This window comes from Dermacentor andersoni, chromosome 8, assembly GCF_023375885.2.
Source record: "Dermacentor andersoni chromosome 8, qqDerAnde1_hic_scaffold, whole genome shotgun sequence".
Classification (NCBI taxonomy): domain Eukaryota; kingdom Metazoa; phylum Arthropoda; class Arachnida; order Ixodida; family Ixodidae; genus Dermacentor; species Dermacentor andersoni.
Window position 1 is genome coordinate 80,414,940 of NC_092821.1, and position 23,448 is coordinate 80,438,387.

A 23,448-nucleotide genomic window follows, 5' to 3' on the forward strand; every position below is an offset into this window, starting at 1 on the left:
AATGGGCAAATAATCCAGGAGCGCTAAATGTTGGTTTTCAGCGATCCTACAATGCTGTTACATTTGCAAATAAGACTAGACTTGACCAATTAATTACATTCCTCAATGTTCACTCAAAAGTGATCTTTAACTATCTACCTATACCTCACTACCTCTCCCGCGTCAATTTTAAACATGGCATTGCATACATTCAGCCCTTCTCGTTACTCAGAAATCTTTTGTCATTTTGTTGGAGCGAATAGAATGACAGCAACCTTAAAATACGGATTGAGGTTCGTTAAGCACTTATTTATTTATTTATTTATTTATTTATTTATTTATTTATTTATTTATTTATTTATTTGAATATTTATTTAGTTTTTATACTCTCAGGGCCCGAAGGTGTGACAGAAAGGGGTGGTGGTAATTGGTGACAACTTCTTTGAGTTTACTGGCGTCAGAGATGACTACAATGGCGGTGGGATGCTACTTCAAGTTGCTCGCCTTTCTTGGTATGAATAGAGCCAAAGTACAGATTGGCGCGGCTCGATGGGACAGCAACATTGTATCAAAGATAATTGCGGCATCACACGTAGGATTCATGATAGAACAGGTGGTCTTTAAGTAAGGCGTTAGTGTAGGGTACGTTGCCGAAAAGACACGGTCGCAATAGTTCGCTCCGAGCAGCTCATTCTAATAGGCAAAGGTAGTCCTTCATTCTTGATGCACTTGATTGACAAGACAAAGTAGCCAAATGAAGTGACCTCCTCGGTCATAAATAGACTCAAGAATATCGGTTATTGTTGCTTGGCTTAGGTGCCAAATTGGGACACATACGACTGGGATTTGTACGGTCGAAGTTGGAGGGCAACGGTAGCAGAAAAGTTGAGGCGTGGGAAATCAAGCATCAGGTTAGCATTCTTATTGTTATTAACTCGTGGAGATAATGCTGGACGTTTTTATTTAACTCTTCCGCAGTTATTTACGGATTTAAATTCTGAAGTGTGATTCGATTTAGCAAGAGCACGTTTCGTCTATGACAAAAGCATGCAGGCGACAAGCTGGCACGTTACAAAAGGCTGCACGCCGCCTGAGCCCACCGTGATTTGGAAAACGCGTCATGTTTTTTTATACACTGTCGAGTATCTAGAAGGCGCGATGACAGATGGCCGGAGCCATGGGCAGGGAAATAGTGCATGCGAAAAAAAAAGAAAGGCGAGAGACTTCGGCGATTCCTTCGGCTCTGAACTATTTCCCGAGACAGCAGTGTTCTCTTTAAGGCAACCATCTTGCCTGCTTCTTCCTTAAATAATTGCGATCACCCAAAGAGGCAGACACATCGCGTCTCTTCTTCTGCGAGAATATTGTACGTTATATTATTTTTACGTTGCAATGGCATCAAAATTTTGTTTTTGTTTTTCCTCCACGCGCAAGTACAAGTAGCGAATGATTATGAAGAAAGCTCTCAGTCACTCAAGAAATAGGTATGGCCCAACTCCCTCCATTGTGCAGACTTAACAAGAGTGTCACCGCGGCTATCGCCACTCACCGGAATTAAGTGGAGATGGAATGCAGTAATCCACGACGCAAGCCTAGCTGATACAGGCATCCAGAAATTGCTTGTCCTCGTGGCTAAAATTTTGGTACCTTGTTAAGCATTCAGAAGATAATCTTCCCAAGAGAAAGCACACAGCAATATCATTGAAAATGTCATTATTAAAGATCATTAGTATATGAGAACCACGAATAACCATTTGTTTATCGCCAGGTCATTGCGGCATCGATGAGGGCGATGGGGAGCGCAGGATGCCAGGTATTGACAATAGTAATAACCGTTTCAGATTGTTTGCTGTTCCTTACCGCAATCTCCGTTCAAATGTACGAGAAAGGCAGTAAAACTGCGTGAGGACTCCCAGCCAGTCTGTAACCTCCAGGATAAGAAACAGCTCCACGTAATACAACGGGAACTCGGCACTTCAGCCGCCAATATACCTTTGCGAAGATAGTAAATTGTCATCTCTTGCCTGAGGATTGGACATGTTCACTCAATGCATCCTGATGTTTTTCTTGTGGCTGATTTACCTTTTGCGGGTCCGTGTATAGGGTGAGCAGACGGAAACAGAACAACGTGCAAGGCAGTATGTTGTCCGTCTGCTAAGCGCCGCTCGTATTATTTGCAATGCCTTACGAACTAGTAGGGAGAAACGTGTTACGCTGATATGTCCATATGTTATACGATCAACTCAATGTTTCTCACTTCCTCATCAAAAGTTGCGGGAACAACTAAAAATAATATTTCAGTGACTTGTTGTAAAACGGATAAACCACTACATCTGACCGTGTCTTTATGAAAAAACCAGCACTCCGTTCTTTATATTTTGAACTTCCTTCGAAAGGATTATTGTTAACTTGAAGCAGATTTAGCACTGAAGAAAGTGAGCCGACTATACAGCCCCATCTAGCGCCGCAAGTGAGGAATGTTGGCAGGAAGCGCGCCGTCTTCCGTCGTGGGCAATGCAGCGGGTTGTGGTGAGATAGGAGGAGGGGGGGGGGGGGGGTTTGTTCCACTCAGGCGGCTGCTGCATATAGACAAGAACGGCACCGCGAGCGGTGTTGCTGCGCTGGTGTTGAGAGCGCCGCATGCGGGGCAAAATTCAACTAGTGGGTAGTACGCCTCTGCCATCTCTCGTTCGCACCGCCTTGATTGCCTCTTGCACTGCGCGTGTTTGGACACGTTTCGTACCGCGCGCCGTGTGCCTAGGTGCGGGTGCGTGGACGTTTTACTCGAAGGACGACGTACACGCTTTTATTTGCCTTTAAGAACATCGGTGCGCTGGACGATTATTTTTAGGGCTGCAATGCGGCGAAAGGGCAGCGTCTGCTTAGCCATGTAAGTGACGCTGAGCGGGTAATTGTAAACGACATCATGTGTGCCGCCGGAAAAATCGTTGGCATATACGATGCGTGTTAGCTAAAGTCATTTTTGCAGTTTCCCACAAGATGTTTGCTGCAAATCCGTGTTGTCTCTGATTGCGACAACGCACCTCCATCGACACTGTGCGGAAATAAACAAAATATATCGCCGCATAGCACAAGAACGACATCCACGCACAAGTTCTACTAGTACGTCCCCTAGAATATAGAATAGAGGCAGCATTGTAAATAGCTTGTACATTTTTTAACAGGGCTCAAGAGAGGGCAGTTGAAAGTATTAGTAATCATTTCTGCTTCAGCAATGCCGGCACGACCAACACGCAGGCGTGTATCGTAGAGTAACTCGATCGATCGGTGCCGTGGTGATGCTGGAATGAACTCCGGTCACGTTCAATGCATCGTGCACATATTCAATTTCTCGGCACGCATGAACTTCGGCCACTGCTAGCGGATGCAACAGAAGTGGTTTCCATTCTTGGGCTGGGCACACACAAAGGAAATACGAGAAAGAAGACAGGGCACGCGCTGGTCGAACAAATGAAAGTTTTTGTATGAATAAAAAGATTATATACTGAGTAATCATCAAATTCATGTGGGTTACATATAAAAACTGTCATACACTCACGAGTAATCAATGAACAATCTCGCTTCGTTTTCCGGTTGTTTACTTCGTTCTGTGCACCGCAGTAATCCATGCCTGTCGTCTGCTTTTTTCGTACCATTTTTTGTGAATCGACAGAATTTCACTGGTGGCATCAAGCCTTTCGTGTTTGCATTGCTGTCGTGACAGTTAGCAATACCATAATCATTTCCAGTCCTCCGAAGAGGCGTCGTCGCAAACAAGAGACGTTTCGCGCGCAGCGTGAACTGAACGCGGGTGCGACTGTGTAGGGAAGCAGCGGCGGAAACTTACACCCGTTGAAAGTGAAATTGTTCCGCCAGGGGAGAAACGAGCGCTGGCGTCTAAGATGGAACTTGGCGTGCGGACGTCTATGGCGTGGGCGCGCCCGGTCACGCAGTCCCTATTTTAACATCGCGATGAGTACAGAGTCAAGGTGCGCCGTGGGCTCACAGCTTCGTGTGCGCTGTGCCATCACCGCTTAGTTCGCATTGAAGCGAGAGGCAGCACGAATGTCAATTCGCTCACTGTTGCTTCCACACTACCTCACGCAAGCATTTTGACAGCAAGTATCCACGCTGATCGGGTGGGACGTGTTTATGTTCGCCTGTATGCGCTTCACACCACGTTTGTTAGTTAAGTTAGGAAGCATATTTTTACCAGTTCATAAAGCCGATAAAGTTCCTATTCTTACTTCGCATAGCTGTCCACTATTTCCTATCGCGATCGTAGCTTCACCTTTGCGATGTTGTCTATTAATAGAAATCAAGGAATGTATCAGTATGAAAGCATCCCATTGCAGAAGCCGGCATCTTTAACAACTTAGGGTGGACGTCTTCGAAAACTGATGCTTGTAAAATGTGAACTTCCTAAAGCAGCGCATGACAATTAGAGCGGAGGAGAAAACAAAAAGGCAAGCAATGATGTTAAACAAAGAAAGCTTCTCATTTGCTACCCTACGCCGGGCAAAGATGCAAAATGAGAAAAACGTACCGAGAGGGGGAAGGAAAGAAGCAATTATTTCGTGTACGCCCGATTACGTTAGCTGGTAGTCAGAGGCATTCACAAAAGCCAGTCTCGAAGCCTTAACTCAGTCGCCGTCATACATTTTGGCTCCCTTGGTTTCTCTAACGTGATCTTAACTTCAGGCAAATGAGTGCTCTTTATTTCAGCTCCCACAAATATCTTGCGTGTTGTAGGAAATCGAATCCACGACTTTCTATTCAACCACAGAATTGCATAGGCACTGAGTCATGAGGTGTCGCTAGTAGCCATCCCAGAAAAACATTAGTATAATCATTAGTGTAATTCATGTAGCTTGCCTATAAAGAAAAATCGGTTTCCCGAACGCTTTTCGTGGATGCAATAAGGCAATTCCTTTCTAAGAATACGGTAAAGCTAAAACTGCGAGCAGCCACTTGAACCATCAACTTTATCGTATTACTTATAGTCCTATTTGCCGCCTTTATATAATTGGCTCAATAAAAAATTATTCAACGTCGTATCTATTGGGCTGAACAGTGGTAATATCAGTGCTAAATCATTCTTTCTCAGTATTTTTTTTCCGTGTTTGTATAGCTACTACAACGGCGACACGCCTGGAATCATTCTGCGAGACATTGAATTTATAAAACGTATCTACATCCAAGACTTCCAGAATTTCACAGGACGACGGGTGAGATATTGTTTAAATAAACGTTTCAAAAATTATTTTTGTGATACAACTTATACCGAAATGAAAGCATCTGCAATATGACCTTCATGAACTCAGTGAGCAATACGCAGTAGTACAGCATTAAACATTGGAGAGCTTAAGCTTAATCGTAAACTTCTAGCCGTTCATAGATTATTAGCTTCCCTGTTTCATAGACGGTATTTGGAACACTGACTGCGGCATCTTGTGACGCTTTTTACTGAAAATCTCTGAGTCGCAAGTGTAGACTGCTGGGGAATATTCTTACTGGTACAACAGAAAAATCGACTTTAAATGACGCCATACTCGTCACCACATTATTCTCAAGGCCAGATTACGAATATTGTCTCGCCGAGGCTATGCGAAAAGCATCAAGAAGAGATTGGGCACAAGAAAATCGTTGCAAACTTCTTTAGAAACTCATTCCCCATTGAACATTTCAAATGCCGTGTGACATCGAACATTGCCAGGCGAGCTTTCTGCTCAGGCTTATACCATATGTTGCGTTTACCAGAGAATACTTGCATCGCACTTCACGCGAGGACTCACTAGATTACAATACGTGTGATATATCTGAGACCGTTGACCACGTACTTGGTTGCTTGTCCCAAATAAGACCGTGAACCTCGAGCATTGTCACCTTCTGTGGTAACATTTACTAAGCGGCCGTTGAGTAAAAACGTGTAACTTGGCCCACGACCGGATAGAATATCAGTGAAGCTAGCCATCCAGGCACTGTTCAAATTTCCGCTTTGACAGGCCGGGATTCGAGACAGAGAATGGATCCTTTGGATACGAATATAAATGATTCTGTAATGGCACGCTACTGTACCTATGCTCCCCCTCACTCTTCATATCACTTTCTTTTTGTCCTTTTCCCCCACGCTCTGAGCCAAGTAGCAGGCTAGAGCATGTTATCCCAAGGTTCCTCAAACTCTCGATATATGCCTACATATTATCTTCATATTTTATTGTTTGCTTTACATTCTCCTCTCTCTGTCATTTAATAGGAGCAGACCACTATTACACTAGCTTTTGTGTACATACTGTCAATATTTCTGAGCAATATAATTTGAGACTGATTCCTTCTCGATTCCTTGTTCTTTTTTCAGCCCCTAGCCTGCATATCACAAAGCGTCGCCATCAACGAAGTTCGAATTAGCAGAGTGAGTGGCGACGATTGGCGCAACTTGAAGAAAATCGTGCTTCCCGCCTTCAAGACGGGCAATGTCAAGAGGGTGAGTCGAAATGTATATTCAAGTGAGACTGCTGTGTCGAGTTCGAGGAATTTTTTTTTACATATCTGGCATCAGATCTCGAACGCGTTTAGTTGTATAGTGACGCCATCTAGGAACTTTCAGTGAAGCACATTACTACATTACCATTTGAAGGAGAGAGCTTCATACAATAATTACGAGAGTGAACTGTGGCGCTATTATTTGCGCGAGCAACAAGCGGCAAGGTTCAGCCAGCATGGGAAAGATGATTAGCACATGAATTTCTTTAAACTTGGACCTTCTCGCTTCAAACGCCTTCGTGAATTCATAATCTGAACATTTTCAACAGAGTATTTTGTTATAAATAAATACTTAAACATGAAAACTGTCCGATGGCGGGTTTCGAACCCGGAATCTGTAGAGCTCTATATTAAATCCACAGCGCCACGGACAAATCAAAGAACATCCTCACGAATTTCTCGGGTGCAAGCCTGTGTTTTGAGACTGTGCGCGCATTTTCGATTTACCCACCTCGATAAGTTAACGCTGCGATTAGTATTAATTACGCGTGTTCGCAGAGTCTCCTTCATTTAAAAAGTATAAGTAATCTTGAAATTAAGGAGAACGAAGGCAGATAAAGCATAGTACGCAATCGCATTAGAACCTCTTATTCCACAAAGCGAAGATCAGACACATTGATGCGCTAACCGTTATTGCCATGGCGGATGAACGGTGGCAGTGCCAGAGTTCCTTCCAGTATCTATTGGGAGGAAGCTCTATGGCACCAAAACTGCGAACGTTGACAGATGCAGGGTGCTCACGTCAGCTGCCGCCAAAAAGGCACCCTACGTACATATTGCAATATATGTGCACCCTCCCTCGCCTTGGCGGGTTCGCTTTTCACAGGATCGCTTTGGTTCGCTTCCACCATTATGCCACATCTACGTCCAGACCAAAGAACGTGCTCGCTTCTGCTCAGCTTACGAATCGCAAACGGTCTGAGGCAGAGCGTCTTCGGTACGTCGCCGAGACAGCCGAAGCTAGAGCCGCTCACTTAGAGCAGATTAGGCTAGCCGTCAGCGAACGATGTAACACCCGAACCAAGCAGCGCAGGAACACCATCTTCGAGCAGAGGCGGATCAACGCCGCTAAGCGGCGGGTGAGAGCGAAGGCGGTTCGAGCCGTTGCTCACCCGCCAGTAATGCTCACTCCGAAAATCATTTGGTGAAGGACGCCTTTGGTAGCTCTTCTAGAGTCTGCGAACGCCTTTGGTTTGCCTCGGACGGGTGGGTCGGTCCACTATTAGAGGGAACACGCGAGTGCGTGGCTCGGCCTTCTCGCAGTGCCATGTACGGGAAGCGCCAAAAACCAACCTCATACGCGATACGGAGCTGGTGCAGCGCACGGATCGCGTATGAGCTTGGTTTCAGGGGCTGGGGTGGGGGAGGCCGGTGTATTCTGCTACACCCTTCTGCGGCTGGCCGACCACACGTTTTGTTCCGCGATTGCTATGAACGCGATCTAAAGAAGCAAAGTTGCGCTTCACTTGCAAGCCACCTACATGATAAAAGTATAGAAGCGATCTAGCTTTAAAAACATTACAGGCACCGTGAAGCGCTGTCTTACAGCGAAGCTGTGTGCCTCTACCGTCCAAGGAAATTTTCGTGCCGTTGGCGTGATAAGGAAAGAACTCTCCATAGGTAGGCCGATCCCGGCGATAGCGCAATGCCGGGCCGACCCGCGGCCGGGGTGAAGCAGGCGTTAAGCACTCCCCATACGTGGGCCGATCCTGGTGATAGTGCAATGCCTTGCCGACCCGCGGCCTAGGTGAAGCAGGCGTTAAGCACTCCCCATACGTGGGCTGATCCCGAAAATAGCGCAATGCCGCGCCAAACCGCGGGGGAGTTTAATCCGGCGTTAATCACTCCCCATATGTGGGTAGATCCGGAAGATAGTGCAATGCCGCGCTGACCCACGACGGAGGTGAAGCCGGCGTTAAGCACTCCCCATGCGTGGCCCGATCCCGAGGGTAGTGCAATACCGCACCGACCCGCGGCGGAGGTAAACAGGCGTTAAGCACTCCCCATACGTGGGCCGACCTCGAAGATAGTGCAATGCCGCGCGGGCCTGCGACGGAGGTGAAGCAGGCATTAAAGGGAAGCTGAAAGGGTTTCCAGAAAAAATGAGTCAACATCTGTACATAATGGTTTTCAACCCTCCGAATTCGAATATCGTATCGAAATTGAGCGAAAGAAAGCGCAAATATATTTTATTTCGACGAAAAGTGCAGCAGCGGACACACCCAGCTCTCGCGTCTCGTTTCCGCCTGTGATTGGTCGGGTGCCTCGTGACGTCAACACTAGTAACCGACCGCTGCAGCTACACATGAAGCGCGGTGCCAGGTAGTTTGGTGCTGTTTTTCTGAGACGGTAATGAAAAATTTAGAGAGACTGCGTTTTTCTGAGGAGTTCGGCGTTATACCCTACATGTACGAGCCGATTGCGAAGAGCCGGCCTCTCGAAGAAGCAAACGATGCTGGTGCGAGCAGTGCTTTCGACGCGAACGAAAGCAAAGTCTTGGGATCTCCTCGTGTTGGAAATGCTCTTTGGTGAGTATGTTTTTTGCAAAGTGATCTAGTGATCTCGCCGATCTTTCGCCGATCTAGTGAGCTCGTTTCCGGTCAAACAACTGTAGTGTTGTGTTCCTGCATGCCTCCTCGTGGAACGTAAGCGGGGATGCGATCGTCGGCATTTGTGCGCTGTCCAAAGCTGTCGGCAATCTACAAAGACGGTTTAAACGCGTGAAAAGCTTCCCGGTTCATGCAGTACGTGTAGTGACCTTCATCTCTTGACTACCACGTTGACTACCACTCACGTTGATTACCACTCACGTTGACTACCACGCACGTTGACTACCACTCTACATACACGCAGACGCACCAACAAAGGAATGCAGAGTCGATCGAAGCAGATTACGATGGCACGCACGCAGAAACAAGCACGGTCAGGCACGGTCGCGGACGTTGCGAAGGAACGAAACACTAGAGTTGACGTCACAACACCGCGGTTTCCGGTCTCCGCTCGCATCGTCAGCGTCAGCAGCAGCGCGCGGCATTCGACGGGGGGCGGAGCTACAGCGCAATTTCAACTGACGATTACGTCGCTCCTAATTGAAAAAAAACCCCAAATTTTACCTACATGGTTTATAAGGTTCCCGCATCCGTATATGGGCGTCTTATTGAATTCGACAGACTCTTCAGCTTCCCTTTAAGCACTCCCCATACGTGTGTCGACCCCGAGGATAGTGCAATGCCGCGCCGACCCACGGCGGAGGTGAAGCAGCCGTTAAGCACCCCCTATAGGTGGGCCGATCCCGAAGATAGTGCAATACCGCACCGACCCGCAGCGGAGATGAAGCCAGCGTTAAGCACTCCGAATACGTGGGCCGATCGCGATGATAGTGCAATGCCACACCGACCCGCGGCGGAGGTGAAGCCGGCGTTAAGCACTCCCCATACGTGGGCCGAGCCCGAAGTTTGCGCAATGCCTCGCCAACCTGCGGCGGAGTTGAAGCCGGCGTTAGGTGGGGCCAATCCCGAAGCAGGCGTTAAGCACTCCCCATACGTGTGCCGAACCCGAGAATAGTGCAATGCTGCGCCGACGCGCGGCGGAGGTGAAGCAGGCGTTAAGCACTCCCCATAGGTGGCCCGATCCCGAAGTTAGTGCAATACCGCACCGACCCGCGGCGAAGGTGAAGCCGGCGCTAAGCACTCCCCATACGTGGGCCGAACCCGAAGATAGTGCAATGCCGCGCCGACCTGCGACGGAGGTGAAGCAGGCGCTAAGCACTACCCATAGGTGGGCGAATCTCGAAGATCGTGCAATACCACACTGACCCACGGTGGAGGTGAAGCCGGCGTTAAGCACTCCCCTCCCAATACGTGGGCCGATTCTGAAGATAGTGCAATGCCGCGCCGACCCGCGGCGGAGGTGGAGTTCGCCATTCAGTGGCTCACATACACAGCTTCGCTGGTCATCCATCTTCACAGAGAGAAAGGGCACTGAGTTTTTTTCTGGATTAAGCTTCGCGTTCACCTGTTACCGCCGGATCACTTCGTGGATAGAGCATGGCGATTGAATGAACGAAATGAGTGACGCTGCAGTTTTTTTTCGGCGCTGTTGCACGCGGCATGTTTCAGTGGTGTCCAGATACGATGGGCCCAGTTTGTGGTCTTCCTGTAATATACGAAATGCCGTGTAAAGCTACCACTATCGAAATAGTAAACGTAGACACGTGTATAGTCATTCGAAAGTATCTTTCTTCCAGAACGACAGTGAATGAGTGACACCAACCTATATAAGCAAATACATCCAGAAACAATTTGGAGTAGCCGACGGTGTTGCGAAGGTGCTTCGGCCCACACAATGGTTGCGCCAAACGCAGCACAGTGACGTTATTTGGTGCGTACAAAAATACCGTTCTCCGAAACATAGCTGTGCCGCTGATTATTCGAATTGTACGCCGCTTCAGTAGGAATGAGAGTATTTACGTGCTTCTCTACCTCTCGCGGGCGGCAATGGGTGGAATGTATTGTTTCACCTTGAAGCGGATCCTCTTCACGTGCGATTGCACTACAGGGCAACTACGCGCGACCAAATCGAAGGGGCGGTTTGGTAGCAGACGACGTGCGGCGTGCGCCGTCCCTGCGCCTTTTCGCGCATGCGCTTATTTGCGACGCTTCCCCTGCATGACGCTGCGCGGAGTATTTGGCGCGCGCTCACGTGTCCCCTCTAAAAGTGGAAAGACCTGCACATTGCGTCTCAGAGAGGTGCACGCCCATTCTACGTGCGCAACCACATTTTCCAACAGACAACGTTACGAACTTCGTGGCGCGTGTGAGCTGCCGAAGGAGACTGAACAAGGAGAAACTGCCTCGCCTCTCGCTCCAACAACTTCGCGTGCCAGGAGCAGTGGTTTGGTGTTTGGATGAGTTAGATCTCTCTGAAGATGCCGACAACGCCGTAGAACTCGACACACTATGCGTGGAACGTCCAGTTCAGACCAATGTGATTCTCACTAGAAATGAAGAGACAGCAGTCTGGGACGAGGCGAAATATATCTAAATCTACCATGGAGAGAATAAGACACCCCTAATACTCTTTGATGACCACGCCGACGGGTTCTCATTTCCTTATATCGAATTTGGGCATCCACGCGGAATTTACCCTGAAGTGCGTCCCACTGTTTTCACCACGCGCTTAGAGAGATTTGCCGCACCGGCCAATGTGGAGAGGTGCGCCCGCATGTGCTTTACATTACCAGCGAAGAACTAAGTTTCAATTTCTCCATGAACTTAGTTACCTGAAGAAGACACTGGAGCGTTTACTGAGGATATCAAAAAGGTCTTGAGCATGTGTGTATAAAATTCATCCTGCATATATTTCACTCCAAATAAAACAATTTATTCGTGTAACATGCTGTTCTTTACCGGTAATATTGGTAGCATGGAAACCACATTTTATATGAACGCACACATGCTTCAATACCCCATGACACCAAGAATTTTTTTATTAATTATTCATTTATATATTCATTTATTAATATACGTATTTGTTGATTGGGCCTAACATCTCAAAGCATTACAGAGTCGGAAAATAGGAAAAGGCGTAGTGGAGGGCTGCCGACTATTTTTCATCATTTCAGGTTGCTTAGGTCTTCTCCGTCACGAACATTAGTTATCTGTTTTTCTGTGACCGGGATTTATAGTACGCATATTTGGGAACTGATTTTATCCTTCTATGGGTATTGTATTGTGTATACGTGCCTTGGGACTTTGTACTGTGCCGCTTTATTCATAAATGCTATAGCATGTGCTGATACAATGACAAAAGCAATAGCTGGCGACACTTACAGGTGCCGACGACTTCTGAATATAATGTACCACAAAAACATTCAGTGATTATAGACTCCTTCAACAAAGTATGATGTTGGTTTACTTGGATCTCAGCGGCCAATGTTTGCGGCGCAACCGGTCAGTGGCAGAAGTTCTAGTTTGTGTTCTAGTGTGCTTATAGGCTGTGCGCTACACGTGTCCATTGTTGAAACCACGTGATTTCCGAAATCGGAGATAATACTGCTATAAAGCCCAATAGTAAGCTCTACTTGCATATATTGCTGCCAAGAACTAGTACAATTTGTCGCTCCGCTCCACAGAAAACAAAATTCCTGAAAAGCCGCGCTGAACGCAGCACCGATGGCAACGTCAGCAGTAACGCCCGGTGGTTTACGGATATGGGACCAAATAACAAACATATTTGAATCTGGTTTTATTGCAAACTTCTTGGGTCAAAATTACGTGACCCGCGACGCATAGATCGCCTAATGACCCACCGTATTGTTTGAGCCGCCATATCAAAACTTTCCTTATTTACGCGCAGCAATCGATGTTTGCTGTAAAAAGGCAGAGCATTGCTTACATTCACAAGTTCTTGTTTTCTAATAGGTTTACAGGTAGCCGGAAGCACGCTGGAGAGGAGAGGATTTCAGGGGAGCCGAACCATGCCGCAGTGAAAGTAGATAACCAGATTAGGGTGGTGCTGGCGCCTGCAAATGGCCTGCTTTACCTTGCTTTGCTTGCGGGGGCTCGTCGAAAATTGCGGCGGCCTGCAATGGAATTCAGTAGCATAGTTTTTGGGCTTCTTGCGCATGGTTTGAATAGCAACGAATAGCACGTGGAGGACGAGACGATAAAAAACAAACACATACGAACACTAACTTCCTACAATTCTTATTATTCACGCGCATAACCTTTATACGCCCGAAGAACATATAACTTTGACAACCGGTATCAGTGTCTAACAAATGCTAGCTCTTTAATGAAGAGAAAGATAAGTGTGCTCACACATTTTTGCCCTGCTCTGCTTGTCTTTTCAGCGTCATTGATCTCTCGAGTTATCCTGTTTTTGCTTCTTCCTATGACAACACGTTTATCAGGAAACGGCTTGTGCGTTTCTGATTAGTAGGAAAAACCTGACGGGGTTTTACGGGCCAAGACCACTTTCAGATAATGAGGCCCGCCGTAGAGGGGGACTCCGGAAATTTCGACCACCTGGGGTCCTTTACCGTGCACCTAAATCTAAGTACACGGGTTTTTTCGCATTTCGTCCCCACCGAAATGCGGCCGCCGTGACCGGGATTCGATCCCACGACATCGTGCTCAGCAGCCTTTCACCATAGCCACTGAACAACCACAGCGTATTTGGTTAGTAGGAAAGGATGTGATCAGGAAGTATTAACCCCCGCCCGTATAGAACACCAGAAAGCGATAGATTGATAATCAGAGAAAAATAAATTTATGCATAGCACGATGCACCAACTCTTCCTAAAGAATTCCAAAGCGTATCCCTTCGTATGACGGTAACTTTGCCAAAGGGGCATCGGCCACAACAACTTGTCGGCGTGCAGTTGTAACGGCAATAGCACATGAGCTTGTTTGCGTACACGGGCCCTATTGTTTTGAAAATATGCATATACTGACCGATGGCTGCACTGCGTACTAAGTTCGTTTCACTTTGGTATTTGTTCTTGATGATCTTTTAATAGTGCCCTGACTTTACTGTGCTCGGACATTGACTTGCTTTAGACAAATCTCGTTCTCTAACATTGCATAAAGTGCACCGCCATTTTGGTCCATCGATCTTCTTCCTTTCTGCATTTGCTGTTCCCTTATGTTTGTTCTTAATTGTTTGCTTGTTTTTGTGTCTCCCTTTTCCACATTTGTCATTCAAGGGTGCTTATTTCTTATGTATGTAGAGAAAGCCAGCATACCGGTGGCCTACTATTATCTCATCAATAAGTGACCACCTCGTGTCACGTTTCGACTGTTTTCCAGGCTGTGCCGCTGCTGCAAGAATGCGTCGAGGAGTGTTTTCGGGCGATGGACCGCAAGCTCGCAGGCTCAGACGGCTGCATCGAGGTGTTCGAACCATTCTGCATCATGGCAGCTGACTTCGGTCTGCAGTTCTTCGCCGGCGCTCGCACGGACATACAGCGGGGCGACGCCTCTGCAATGGCATTATGCAAGGCAGCGCGCGAAAGCGTAGGCCAATTCGGAGGCAGCAAGCTTTTTTTTCTCAGTGAGTGCTTTATCGGAAGAAACTTGTACATTAGAAGCCGTTCAGTGATGTTAAAGGTAAGAGGGAAACTAGAGGAATTCCAAATCAAGCAACAGAACAGGTATTCGACTTCAAGTCAGGAAGAGGACCTTAGTGTTGAAGCAATCAAGGACAATATAATGGACATCATTAAGGTGTGTGCAATAGAAGTCGGCAGTAACTCCATTAGACAGGATACGAGTAAGCTATCGCAGGAGACGAAAGATCGGATCAAGAAACGCCAATGTATGAAAGCCTCTAACCCTACAACTAGAATTGAACTGGCAGAAATTTCCAAGCTGACATAAGGAAGTATAATATGGATAGAATTGAACTTGCTCGCAGGAACGGAGGAAGCCTAAAAGCAGTGAAGAAGAAACTAGGAATTGGCAATATTCAGATGAATACGTTAAGAGACAAAGCCGGCAATATCCTTACTAATATGGATGAGGGAGTTCAAGTAGCTAAGGAGTTCTATAGAAAGTTAAACAGTACCAGTGGCACCCACAACGATAATGGAAGGGAGAATAGTCTAGAGGAATTTGAAATCCCACAAGTAACGCCGGAAGAAGTAAAGAACGCCTTCGGAGCTATACAAAGGGGAAAGGCACCTGGGGAGGATCAGGTAACAGCAGATTTGTTGAAGGATGGTGGGAAGAGTGTTCTAGAAAAACTGGCTACCCTGCATACGCAATGCCTCAGGACCTTGCGCGTACAGGAATCTTGGAACAACGCTAACCTAATCCTAAGCCATAAGAGAAGGACTCCCTATACTTGAAAAATTATAGACCGATCAGCTTACTGTCCGTTCCCTTCCAAGTATTTACTAAGGTAATAGCAAATGAAATCAGGAACACCTTAGACTTCTGTCAACCAAAGGACCAGGAGAGATTCCGTAGAGGCTACTCAACAATAGACCATATTCACACTATCAATCGGATGACAGAGAATTGTGTGGAGTATACCCAACCCTTATATACAGCTTCCATTTATTACGAGAAAGCGTTTGATTCAGTCGAAACCTCAGCCGTCATTACGGAATCAGGGTGTAGACGAGCCGTATCTAAAAATACTGAAAGATATCTATAGCGGCTCCACAGCCACCGTAGTCCTCCATAAAGAAAGCCACAAAATCCCAGTAAAGAAAGGCATCAGGCAGGGAAATGCGATCTCTCCAATGCTATTCACAGCGTGTTTACAGGAGGTATTCAGCGACCTGGATTGGGAAGAACTGTGGAAAAGAGTTAATGGAGGATACCTTAGTAACTTGCGATTCGCTGATGATATTGCCTTGCTTAGTAACCCAGCGGACTAATTGCAATGCATGGTCACTGACCTGGAGAGGCAAAGCAGAAGGGTGGGTCTAAAAATTAATGTGCAGTAAACGAAATTAATGTTTAACAGTCTCGGACGAGAACAGCAGTTTACGATAGGTAGCGAGGCACTGGAAGTGGTAAGGGAATACATCTACTTAGGGCAGGTAGTGACTGCGGATCCGGATCATGAGGCTGAAATAATCAGAAGAATAAGAATGGGCTCGGGTGCGTAAGGCAGGCATTCTCAGACCATGAACAGCAGGTTGCCATTATCCCTCAAGAGAAAAGTGTATAACAGCTGCGTCTTACCAGTACTCACGTACGGCGCAGAAACCTGGAGGCTTGCGAAAAGGGTTCTACTTAAATTCAGTACGACGCAAGCAGCAATGGAAAGAAGAATGATGGGTGTAACGTTAATGGATAAGCAAAGAGCAGATTGGGTGAGGGAAGAGACGCGAGGTAATGACATCTTAATTGAAATCAAGAAAAAGAAATGAGCATGCGCAGGGCATGTAAAGAGGACGGAAGATAACCGATGGTCATTAGGTGTTACGCACTGGATTCCAAGAGAAGGGAAGCTTAGCAGGAGGCAGCAGAAAGTTAGGTGGACGAATAAGACTAAGAAGTTTGCAGGGACAACATGGCCACAATTAGTACGTGACCGGTGTAAAGTATGGGAGAGGCCTTTTCCCTGAAGTGGGCGCAACCTGGCTGGTGATGATGATAATGTTTACGCATATTGCATATATACGCAATATGCATAATTAGCATATTGTTTACAGTACAGTGGAGTAGGTGCCAATAACTTTATCGTTATTGAGATTTGATTAGGGAATCGTAAATAATTATCTAGGCCGAGACGTACTCTCCTAATTATTAAAGGGTCAATGAGGCATCTGAAGACCCTGCCAACGACATCTAACTGTGGTATTTTCAGTCATGTGCTAATTGCGTACTATTTTTTTTTTTGTCGACTGACCAAATAGCCCTGCGATATAAGAAGAATACCACGTGACTGCGATCACACTCAGATCATAATGATGCGCGCTCGAACAGGCTCCCTCTGAGTTATCCAGAACGAAATAAAGGAAATAAAGAAAAACATTGTGATTGAGCTCGTGCCTTACCTGCCGGGCCCCGGCCGAAGGAACACGCCACGTTTGGTGTTAGTTGGAAACAAGCTGTGATAGCGGTGGTCTTAGCGTAGATATAGTGCAGGGACGTTTTTTTTTTTTTTTTTGCCACATACCTATAGGCACAAAAGCAAGGAAACGCCTAGGTGAATTTGCATAATTCACACTATTGGAGGGACTCCAATCTATACTGGGCAAAGCACAATCGACACAAGTACCAGTGGTCCTTCTATTTGCGGTACGGAATTTACGCCGGTGCTATAATCGGTCCCATCTTCTTCGATCACACTCTGACTGGACAGATATTGTGAACGGAATCCTTGAAAGAGTGGTGGATGAGTTTCTTAGAGAAGTCCCGCTTTACGTCTTCCACTTCTGTGGTATCAGCAATATGGGGCACCCGCGCACATCAGCAGCCGAGCGCGAAACTGGCTAGATACTACTTTTCTTGCGCAATAGGTTGGAAGTCACGGGCCTGTTTCTTAGCCCGCTAGCTCACCTGACCTCTCTCCACTAACTATTTTTTTCTTTGGGGTTATGTAAACCATCGTGCTAACATAGTCGAGACGGACGTCAGATTAGTTAAACGCAAGGATAATGGATGCCTGCCGTAAAATTCCGGCATTGGTCAGCAAGAAAGCCGCCGAAGATGTGATAAAACAGACATAGTACTGCGCAGGCTGCCAAAGTAGACCTATTCGAACACGTCCTCTAGAATGGTATTTAACGGAGCTTGCGAATTCATAGATAATAAGGGCACACTGCAGTCTGACGCTTTCTTTTTGTTTGTGGAGACATCCTGATTGCCGATTCGACCGATTTAGAATTGATATATCGATTTGGGTTTTCTCTACATGTTGGTCGCTTCCAAGTGTTTTCATATCGCTTTTCTTTTTAACACGAACCTGGCTTGGCAGCGCGTATACACTTTCAAGAATAATGAAATCGACGCTTTAATTTTGCTTTGGTCCGAAACAAGTTTCTGGCGCGAAATATAGCTTCGCGCGCACTCTTTCGATTCCGTGCGAGAAAAGCCGGGATTTGTAAACATTCTGTGCTTATTACATTGTTTTTCGCATTTCGTGCGCGGTCAGAGCGGCGCTTCGGCCGCGTTATCAAGGGGCTTTAGTTATCAATGGGATCAGTCGGCCTTGAGAGACGGATAATAAGTGTGACGTAGAAATGAAAGGAAGGAAAAGCCGTTTAGCCACGAAGCCTGCTGTCGATGTTCCTGCCGTACCATTGACAATTTGATGCGCTGCCTCTTCGGGTTTGTGACAAGCAATGCCGTTGCTTTCGTTCAGCTTACTTCAATGCTTTGCTTTATGATGCGGTGGGAGCTTACTCACTTGGTATTTTTCATACTTCGTTAGGTTTCTTTGCCAGTCGGAAAAAGTTGCACGCAATTAGTACATCGCTGAAAACACCACAGCTAGATGTCATTTTGGGGTGCCTGCAAATGCCTCATTGAAACTTTGAAGATTAGCATAGTACTCATGGAGTTAGATAATTAATTGCAAAATACCGTAATAAATCTCAGTAAAGAAAGAATTTATGGCGGCTAGTCCACTGTAGTGGAAACAATATGCACTAGGTTTTCTTCGAGCAACGCATTTGCTGATTTTTTTTTCAGTCTTGGTGCATGATAGTTGAAGAACACTGTATAATTCACTCCTTATCCGAAGTAAAGCCAAACCCGGATCACTCGAATTCACATTCAACAGCAGCCATGCGCAGCAGCGCTTGTCCTCGGACTCTCAGAAAAAAAGAGAGAGAGTAAGGATGCGATTTCGCCGGAAAGGCAAAGCAGTATTAGTCATAGCCAAGTATGCGACAATTACATGAAGGAAGATTACACCACCGAGAAAACTCATGCTGTGAAATTGAGCTTTGACGTCTTCTACGTACTCATGTAGCGCGGTCACTTCAGCGCTCAATTCTTCGTGGACACATGAAGTTTCTTCAAGTGCAACAAGTATATCTATATATATATATATATAATATGGGGTTCGGAAAGCTGATCGGGCCCCCTCCCCCCCCCCAAGCAAAGTCTACTCTCTGCCTATATCGAGGACTCCATCTAGGATCTAGGACTATATATAGGACTCCAACCAAATAACTGAATTTTATTAGCCCCGCGTTTCGGAGCCCATTTGGCTCCTTCCTCAGAGGGTTGTTCTTCGGGGGGTCGCGGTGTGCAGCTTTTAAAGGGTCTTTTGTAAAGAAAGGAAGGGGAGCACCGGAGCTGGGGAGACTCTTCACAGACGGGTAGGTGGGGGAAACAAAAAAGGGGGGGGGGGTTGACGGCTGCAGTAGTGCTGGGGGGCTGGGACGACCGGTGCTGGGGAGAGTGCCCGCGAGCCTGCCCTTGATGGGAGGCGGGGGGAGGGGAGGTTACAGGGTCACGCCGGCGTTCTTGTGTTGCTGAAACAAGCCGTAGTATACCTGGCTGTGCGTCCTTTCCTTCTTTTCGTCATGTCGCCAAGGCCATGGACATACACCGAGGGCAGGTTGCCCATCACGCGGTTTATGTTATTCCCCGTATTCTGAATGTGCCATGACTCCAGTAGTCAACTTCCCAACCAGACAAGCAATTCTGTCGAAATGTTTAGCTTCCGCCTATAACGTATTGCCACCGTCGAAACAAGTTATGTTTGAGCCGTGTATTCAAGAAGGGACTCTTATTTCGCGCTTCCATAAGAAGACTAGGCGCCATCTAAGCCTGCACGTGGCCTTGAGGTCCACTCTTGGCATCTGAGAATAAGAGCGTGGCGCACCGATGGCGTGTGCCGTATTTCGCTCAACATGGAGGAAATTTAAGGCGCCCTTTGGTCATCGTGAATTGACCAATTCTCAGTGGCACATCAAAGGCGCTCATTAGGAGCGGCACTCACCGCCTGGCATATGCCCCTTAACTAAAGTTGGCATCAAAGAAGTTCATTGAAGACGAGCACTGGCCTAGCGCGCATTGCCAGGGCTCCAAGTAGGCGTGAAACATTTTCTTCGGACAGTGGTACCTACCGAGTGCCGCACCTAGAGTGATCCATGTCGACGTGAAAGAACTTCGTTGAAGAGCGTCACGTTTGTACCCATTGCCGCATATTCAGTGACCCAGGTTGATCACATGCTTGGCTTTGAACCCTGCTCCCTGAACACAGCAGCCGGGGGCGCTGCCCATTCAACCCCACACGCTTGCGTCACGGGATACGACACCGTCACTTTGTTTGCTCTCACGGGGGTTTTACAAACGTGGAACAATTTTCGTCGTCAGCTCCTCAATACATTCTCGAACTCAGACAGGCCAGATTACGCGTAACAACGTATTAAGGCTCTGGTACAGAAACCCAGCGAAACCGACGCCATGTATGCGGAAGATATGGCCTGTCTATTTCGCAGAGCTCACGCCGATATGACCGTTGCAAAGAAAGTGCGTCATCTTATGCAGGGAGTTAAAGAACCACTCTTTGCCGGTCTTGTACGAAACTCGGTCTTGCACGAAACTCGTTTCTGTTGCAGAATTCGCGCGCGAGGAGTTGCAGCAAGACTTCTCACCGGCCCCATGCCCAGCTACACGACCACCGACCTATGCCGACGTGGTCCGACGTCCTCCCCCTTCACCACCGGTAACGCCATTTCAGTCACGGCTCGTTCCCTTGTTGTGGTGGTAACGGGAGTCTGTGAGACGACCTCCAGTTCACCGCACCAACTTGTGGCGCGCGGCCCAGCGTCGACCACTCTGCTTCCCTTGCGGCGAACCAGGTCCCATTGCCCGTTACTGCCCCCATGCAGATGCTGGAGCCGCTACCTTTTTGCCTGCCGCTTCTCTGCACCTGCACGACCGTCGCGCACCGAACAGTGATCAGCTGTCGCCCCACCAAGCAGCTTCACTACGTCGTCGCTGGCAGTCCCCATCACCAGTGCGTTACACTTCCCCAAACCGCCAGTCTTTCACCGCTGACGTCGGCAGGGGTGGTTGCTTCGCTGGTCTGCGTCGAGGAAACTAGCGGCAGCGACCTCCTGGGGGAAGGTTGCCTTGTATCGAGATGCCGAAAATCCCCCCACGCTCCCTAAGAAGACGATATGACGACGACGAATGCTAACGCCGACCGAGACGACATGACGACGACGAACACTCAGGCCGACGACGTTGCCCGTGCCGTTTTGAGCATCTTGGTGGATGGACATCACGTCACCGCAATTGTTGACCCTGGCGCATACTTCTCGATTATGCGGCAAGAGCTGGCCGACGGCATTAGGAAAGTGAAGACGCCTTGGACATGGCCTCACAAAAGAAGTTCCAGGGGTCAGCTACTGACACCAACGGGAACATGCACCGCCCGAATTCACATCGGTGATTCCAGCTTAGTTGCCACTTTCGTCATTCTCCCAGACTGCTGCAAAGACTTCATCTTGCGGATGGATGTTCTGCGAGATCACGATGCAGTCATAAACATTCTAGAACCTATGCCGATGTTTTCTGCCAGACCATATGACGAGACGATGAATGACAGGAAACATGAGCGTTTGCGAATCGCCGACTATGAGACCCTTCAGCAGCAATCCAGCCGCCTTGTCTCGGTATCATGCAAGAAGCCATACCACGGGGATGTGATCGCGGAGCAAATTGTTGCACTTCTGTCCAAGCAAAGCGTTGCCATCCATAGAGGCGTACTCGACATGACTCGTGGGCATGCGAATGTCCTTGTCACGAACTTCAGCAACAAACGCAGTCACCTCCAGAGGGGTACCGCAATTGCGCACTGCGACGACATCACCCAAGTGAAAGATTTTTTTCGCTCTACAAGGAACGATCGTGCCGCTCTCGCCACCTTTGTCTGTCGACGTTAGCTCCACCCTGTCGCCTTCGGAGCGGAAGCGCCTATTGGAGCTCACTCACACGATTGCTTTTAGGCTACGTCAAAGTTCTAACAAACACCACTGACCAAGCACTGTATCATCACGGATGATACCACGCGGCCGATTCGGCAAGATCTCTACCGTGTAGCTCCAAAGCAACGTGAAGAAATTCAAAAACAAGCCAAAGAGAAGCTCGAGGATGGTGTGATATAGCCTACGAAAAGTCCCTGAGCGTCACTAGTGGTATTAGTCCAAAAGAAAGATGGCAGTTTGCGATTCTGCATCGATTGCCGCAAATTAAACAAGGTCACGAAGAAAGACGTCTACCCGCTGCCACGCATCGACGATTCGCTGGACAGGCTCATCAATGGATCTAGGAAGCTGGTATTGGTAGAATGAGGTCAATGAGAGAGAACGGGAGAAAACAGGCTTTTTGACCCCCTATGGTCTTTACGAATTTAAGGTCCTTCCTTTGGGCTTGTGCTCAGCGTCTGCCACTTTTCAGCGTCTAATGAACACCGTATTATCAGGTCTGAAATGGCATACATGCTTGGTGCATCTAGACGATGTCATAGTGTTCTCAGCTACATTTGAGGAGCACTTAAGCCGGTTACTGACTGTTCTCCAAGCCATACGCTCGGCTGGCCTGACGGTAAAGCCCGAGAGATGTCATTTTGGTCTCCGTGAGCTATGGTTCCTCGGCCACGTCACCCGTACCGAGTGTGTACGACCTTATCCAGCCAAAATAGAGGCGGTGACCAAGCTCCTCACACCTTCCGACAAGAAAGCAGTGAGGCACTTCTTGAGACTGTGCGCCTATTACTGACGCTTTATTGCGTGCTTTTCATCTATTGCTGCGCCGTTAACTTGCCTGGCCGCTACGATGTTCCCTTTCTGTGGGGGGAAATGAGCAAGTAGCACTACCGAACTAGGCCAACACCTATAAACGCCTTCTGTTTTTGCGCATTTCGACCAGCATGCTCCTACAGCACTTCACGCTGATGCGAGCAACGTTGTTCTGGGTGCCGTACTGGTGCAGTGGCAAGACGGCTTCGAAAATGTTATCGCCTACGCTAGCCAATCGCTAATCTCGTACGGAGGAAAACTACTCGACTACCGGAAGGAATGTCTCGCCGTGGTGTGGGCGGTTATCAAATTTCGCCCGTATTCGTATTGCTGTTCATTCAAGGTTGTCACCGATCATCATTCTCTTAGTTGGCTGACTAACCTGAAAGATCCATCTGGCCATCTGTCGCGCTATAGTCTTAGGCTGCAGGAGTTCAACATGAACAGAATTTACAAATCAGCGAAGAGGAACACCAACGCCAACTGCCTCTCGAAGTGACCCGTCGAGTCTGTAGGTACCGATAACGTGGACGCTGCTTTTTTTGGCGTCGTCGGTGCCGCCACGGCCCAGAGTAGCTCCCACTAATTAATTTCTTGGAAGGGCGAAGTAAAGATGTTGCGCGACTTTATGCCAGAGGACTGCCGTCATTTTGTCTCCGGAACGATGTCCTCTATAAGAGGAACGTTTCTGCCAGTAGCAG

General features: G+C 47.7%; 1 protein-coding gene across 1 annotated transcript in view; it reads left to right on the plus strand.

Moving 5' to 3' along the window:
* Nucleotides 1-23,448, plus strand: part of LOC140212971 (cytochrome P450 3A8-like) — a 45,464-nt gene that overhangs the window by 13,256 nt on the left and 8,760 nt on the right. Inside the window, exons 3-6 of the mRNA XM_072284092.1 lie at nucleotides 5,111-5,207; nucleotides 6,338-6,463; nucleotides 14,334-14,577; nucleotides 20,561-20,667. Of these exons, the coding sequence (XP_072140193.1) occupies nucleotides 5,111-5,207; nucleotides 6,338-6,463; nucleotides 14,334-14,577; nucleotides 20,561-20,667 (574 nt within the window). The remainder of the gene's footprint in view (nucleotides 1-5,110; nucleotides 5,208-6,337; nucleotides 6,464-14,333; nucleotides 14,578-20,560; nucleotides 20,668-23,448) is intronic.